The sequence below is a fragment of the Hibiscus syriacus genome, unplaced genomic scaffold (assembly GCF_006381635.1).
Source record: "Hibiscus syriacus cultivar Baekdansim isolate YM2019G1 unplaced genomic scaffold, ASM638163v2 tig00113724_pilon, whole genome shotgun sequence".
NCBI classification, from domain to species: Eukaryota; Viridiplantae; Streptophyta; class Magnoliopsida; order Malvales; family Malvaceae; genus Hibiscus; species Hibiscus syriacus.
Genome location: NW_024063470.1, coordinates 451,319 through 457,331, shown reverse-complemented (window position 1 = coordinate 457,331; position 6,013 = coordinate 451,319). Strand labels below are relative to the sequence as shown.

Below are 6,013 nucleotides of genomic sequence, written 5' to 3'. Positions count from 1 at the left end.
ATTAAAATCCACTTCCCGATAAGCTTTTACAGCCTTCCAGTATGTCCATTTGTGATTTTTTATACCAACAGACATTGATTTTAGATTTCTATACAAATGAACACCACAAAGTCCATGAAAAGCATCTGGGAAACACCTTCTAACAGCGTTGTCAATTGAGTTTGCCCTATCGGATATGATTGTCAGGTTGCTAATAGGACCTATACAATCCCTAAGATGCCCCATAAACCATGTCCATGAATCAGAGGTTTCAGATTTGCCAACCCCGTAAGCTATTGACAATATCCCATTGTTAGCATCCATGGCTACTGCTAATAAGTTTACTCCAAGGTATCGACCTTTTAAATGTGCTCCGTCAACTATAATAACTGGGCGCATTCAATTAATAAACGAACGAATCTACAAAATCATATACACAAGAAATATAATCATTTAAATGTGAAATGCATGTAACTAACAAAAATGAGTCAACAAAATTATATTGATTTACTAACCGCAGCACCAATGGCGATAAACAGCAACTCAAAGCGTCCATCTCTATATGTTTTGATATGAGTTACCGACCCAGGATTTTTCGGCTTTAAATTGTGACAATAAGCCGGTAGTTGGGCAAACGATGCTTCTGGCGACCCCCTCAACAATTCCAAGGCATAACATTTGGCTCTCCAAGCTTGAGAATATGAGATACTAATCTTGAACCGAGCATTCATGTCAGTCATAATTTCATGTCCCCGATATACCCTACCATTCAAAAACATTAACTCAGCCAGAAAACCACCCAACACCTTTTTGTTTTCCTGTCTATGGTGAGGAAAAACTTGGGTTCTTGAACATGTATGTTTATCAATAAAATTCCTAACTTGAAACATTTCACAATCTTTTATCCTCTTTGCAATCATACGCCACATACAGTTTTTGTCAATCATACACCTTGTTTCGAAACGATCTTTGCTTGATTTGTTAACTTTTAGTTGATAGCCATCTTCCACACATTTCGTATACAAAGCTATCTTCAAGTCTTCCTTTGTATCAAAACAATCATCTTTCTTGATACGAATAATTTTTGTGTAACAATCAACTGCTATCTTTACCAACTCTTCTTCCGGTATCTGAAGTAATTCTGGCATATTCCAGTTATACTCCCGTGGCATTTTCTTCGGGGACTTTTCTTTGGGGATTTCTTCTTCTTCTTTTTCTTCTTCAGTGTTATATGAATTACAGAATGGATGTTCAACATGTTCATTTACAGTCGTAACTTCCTCCTCATTATCATCAACAACATCTTCCTCGGCAACGGCTGTTTCATCATCAAAATTCGGGTATTGACTAATATCAAAATCATTACATGCAGGGTCTGTTTCTTCTTCTGAAAAATCATCAAAATCCGAGTATTGACGAAGATCAAAGTCCAGGTATTGACCAAGATCAAATTTCGAATACTGACTAGTACTCACAATTTTTTCTGTTGGCTCATCATCGTCTAACTGGTCAATACGAAAATTGGAATTTGGTGCTGAAAGTTGATTGGGATTTGGATTAGGGAAAGGTTGTGGGTTTTGAGATTGTGTTTGGTATTGGAAATGTGGTGAAACAATATTTGCTTGGTGATGAAATTGTGGTGGAACCATTAAATTTTGAGCACCATAAACTGGGGTTGAAAAACTTAGTTGATTACTACCCGCTACTGACCTAACTTCACTACTTCTAGGTTCAACAACATACAATGTAACATCATCACTTGAAACACTAATGTAAGCAATGAATCGTTCAACATCTTCATTATCGGTTAACAATATAAACTTTACTATTTCTCTGATAAGATAGCCTAAATCCACTTAGGGGCTCTAAATTCAATTTATTTGCAACACGTAACATTAGAGTTTCATAAGTTAACTTTTTTAATGACAATTTTAGTTGAAGATTCATGGGTAAATGCATATATTGTAAAACACCATGAACATTCTCCCATGACCCTCCAAAACACAAATCTATCCAAACATGATCAACATTAGATGATTTCATTATTGTAAATTAATTTACTAAACAAACGAGCTGCGAAACTAAAACATGTTGCCGGATGGGGAAGGATGTTGTTGGATATAGGAACGGATGTCGCCGGAGAGAGTGATAGATGGAGATGGAATGAGTTGCGATTTAGGGATTTAGGTTATGAGTTGCTGCTGCTGCGTAGTTATATACCCAAAACATTTGTGTTGCGAAAATAAAACCTGTTGCGAATTCAGAAATCGAGTTGCGAATTTGAAATTCAGTATTGCGATAGTCAGAATCTCGTTGCGATTTACAGATTCGCATTGCGATTTACGTATTCGCATTGCGATTTACGTAATCGCATTGCGATTTTCCAAATTCGCGTTGCGATTTACGTATTCGCATTGCGAATTAGGAAAATCGCAACGCGAATTTGGGAAATCGCAATGCGATAGTCAAAATCGCGTTGCGAATCTGGAAACTGATTTGCGATACCGGAGATAGCGTTGCGAATTATCGATCGCATTGCGATTTAGTTGATCATTTTGGCAAATCCAAAAAAAGTTGGTTAAAATCGTATATTATAAGGTATTTTTGGTCACTGAGGTTATTTTCTCTTAAAAAATTAATGATGATTTTGACATATCATCATAAGTTAATGTCATATCATTATTGAAGAAAAATAAAAATGATCACGTTAGCAATTTCATTATTTTTTAATGACGGATAACCAAAATAGAATGTTAGATATAGTTTTGAAAATAATTAAATGATTAAAATAAAATCTTAAAAACAATTGGATGACTAAATATATAATTTATCCTTAAAATTTTATAAAAGTTTGTAATTCAAATTTGACTTGTAATTTGTTTTTCTAAGTAGGCTCGTGAGAATTACCCCGAAATGAAACCAACTTGAATGTATACTTGCAGCTGCAAGCTTCCTGGTTTGCTTCATTCTCATCGTAAACTCCAACATTAACAAATACGGAACTGCGTGACCCACAGACTCCAAGTAAGGAAGGAAGAGACAATACATTTGGATCCATCACTTAATTCCAATAAACTTTTAACAAATGCATAATAAAAGGAAAAAAGAGAGTTTTAATTGGATCATAGGATTAGTGATCATTAAATGTCTTTAGGACGGTGCTTAATCTATTTCCACACGTCCAAGTCAGAACCCTATACCCCTTCTCTTCTTGCCACCTGGTACCCTATCCCCACATGCCTCTGTCTGTAAAATCCTCGTCTTCTGGTTTCAACCAACAACAAACACAACCGTTCTCTCATTCTTCTATCTTCGCACACACTTTCCTTATGGGTCGTTTCTGGACTTTGCTCTCAAACCTTCATTCATTAGCGGGGTATATTTCTCATCCTATTTTATTACCCATTTCTTGTTTTTCTTTGCTTTTGATGAATTAAACTGTGTTTTTCTTTCTTACTTTGTAATGTTTGCAGGCCTGTGGTGATGTTGCCGTATCCATTGTAAGAAAGAAACTGGCCTCTCTGTTGTTGGATTTTGTTAAATCATTTTATAATTTTCTTTAGTTAATTTCTTTTCCCTTTTAGATATGCATCGATTATAGCAATAGAGAGTCCAGACAAGGAAGATGATGAACAGTGGCTTGCTTATTGGATCCTATATTCATTGCTCACTTTAACAGAGATGTTGTTTCAATCAGTCTTGGAATGGTAACAATTTTACGTCTTTTTTTTCTGTTAAAAACTAAAGCAAGGTAACACAATATAAATATAAATGGAAATTGCAGGATACCTATTTGGTACCCAGTGAAGCTATTGTTCTTGGCATGGCTGGTTTTACCACAGTTTAGGGGGGCCGCTTTCATATACGAAAGATTTGTGAGGGAACAAATGATTAAGTATGGGTTTTTGAGAGGCCATCATCACACTTCTCCTGATGGAAAGGGCAAGAAGAAATTTGTGCAGTTCATCGTCCCCAAGAAAGTATGATATACTAGTATGTCAAAACCAAATTTGTATTCGACATTAGTAGCTAAAATTTATTCGAAATTTGTTGAAACAAATTGCGGGGGGAGCATGAGGCTTACTGAGAGAAAAATGGTACTTGGTTGTTGGATATTTGTGTTACCTTAGCTTGTTTCATGCTTGAAGCTTTGGTTGTGGCTGTAAATGGTTGCCCTTTGTTCAAGTTTATGGGATTCAGTTCTTTGAGTAAATGTTGTAATGATTAGTAATGCGATGATTATGGGAAGAAAAAAGGAAACTGAATATCTTTGCAATAATCCACTGTTTTAAGTCCCGAATCGGTAACTCGGTTGATGGGTAAACATCAGATACCCCTTTTTGTCTAATCTTCATGCTTATCTCTGGTGGCCGGTGGGATTCCTTTATTTCGTTTGAAAAAAAAGGAGAGAACAATCCTAAACTTTTTGACCGAGGAAGAAGGGACCACAAAACAAAAAGGTGCAAAAGACAATGTTAGTGTGACCCCAAACTAGGACCAAAGCCCTCAACCACGTCTAGTTTTTTTCCCACTAAAATTTATTTATTTTTAATTTAGTTACTAAATTTTTGAACTCTTCATATGTTGATCATTCAATCATTTATCTTTCTAATTTTATACATATTTGACCTTTTTTTATTATTGTTGAAGTCAAGTAGATGTAAACTCAGATTTCGCCAATCATTTGTCATGATCATTGTCATCGGTAATCATTAACATTGTTAGATCATTTTATTTTATTTTAACTTTTTAAGTCAAAATTCGATCTCTGTTTCATACGAATTCATTATCTCAACTCGAACAACTACCCTTTCATCACTCAAAACCTATCTTTAATCACAATCGGTCATCATTTTAGACGTCTCGTCATGCTCTATCACGCCATTCTCTCAACAAAATCTATGGCGAACTTAACATGAGTCATCCCTACCGCCAACAACCATCTCCCATTCATCCATGTGTTAAGGATAATCAACTAGACTAAATGTAAGGTCAATCTGTAATTTGTTCTACTTGAGTAACAACTTTCTACTTGAGTATCATCCCATCATTTTAATTGGACGTGTATTATTGTAGAACTCTTACTTAGTGATTTTGGTATGTGAACTTATTTATTATATTTTAGATACTATTTTTATAAAGTTATTTTAAAGTTGAGCTTAACTTTTGTAATCATACTTCGAACTCAAATTATATGTTATATGATTTTATTTTAGTTACTTAAAATGTTATTTTAAATGTGTTTTCAAATTAAATTTTGTGGGATCACTTTAGTGACCCAAATATTAAACGCTCATATTCTATTGAATCTTTTCGGTCAGGGTGTTACATTGTCAAGGTTCATAGTTGATCCAAGAACATATTACACGAATCAAAACTATTACAACACAACATGTCACACCCCAATTTAGAGGCTAGATTTTATTAATTTAAAGTATCGAATTAAAGTTGTTACAAGGGAAAAGATGAGGACCAAATTATAAATTTTTAAAAGTTACAACACGATTTTAGAACCTGTGGAAAGTTCAGGAAGTTAACCTTGAATTTTACCATTTTTTGGTCAATGAAAAATAAACCCGGTTCACCCCCAAAAATCTCCAAATTGGAAAAAAATCTCAATCCCTAACTCACCCATCGGCCCTTATCGAACCCTCGTTGTCCAGCCACCGTAGAGCACGTCGCTACCTGCATTCGACTCCCCATCGGTCAGTAATCAAAACCCCTCTAACCCCAAAATATAAAACACTACCGTTCGATACAAATTGACGTTCAAAATTTCGTCGGAGAACCTAAACCACTGAAGTTTTTTCCTCTAATTTCGGCAACTATAGGCGTTCGGTGACCTCACTGCCACCATCGTTGGACTATTTGTCCAGTCCCAATCAAAACCCAACCACCCTTATTCCGTTTGGCCCTGCCGTTTGCTGTAGATAAACCGATGAAGGTTCGACGGTAAACCCCAAGCCTCACCACTGTTTATCGATGATCAAAAGTGATCCCGTCGGTCGTTCACCTCACTTCCCTCACAACTGGC

The 6,013-nt window shown here is 35.6% G+C and overlaps 1 protein-coding gene across 1 annotated transcript; it reads left to right on the top strand.

The window, feature by feature from the left end:
- The first annotated feature begins 3,274 nt into the window (after window positions 1-3,274).
- LOC120187254 (HVA22-like protein e) lies at window positions 3,275-4,086 on the top strand. Its single transcript, XM_039191015.1, has 5 exons — window positions 3,275-3,355; window positions 3,453-3,479; window positions 3,564-3,686; window positions 3,764-3,959; window positions 4,046-4,086. Exons 1-5 carry the CDS (start codon window positions 3,309-3,311, stop codon window positions 4,064-4,066), a joined length of 414 nt encoding a protein of 137 aa, XP_039046946.1. The 5' UTR covers window positions 3,275-3,308; the 3' UTR covers window positions 4,067-4,086.
- The last annotated feature ends 1,927 nt before the right edge of the window (window positions 4,087-6,013 follow it).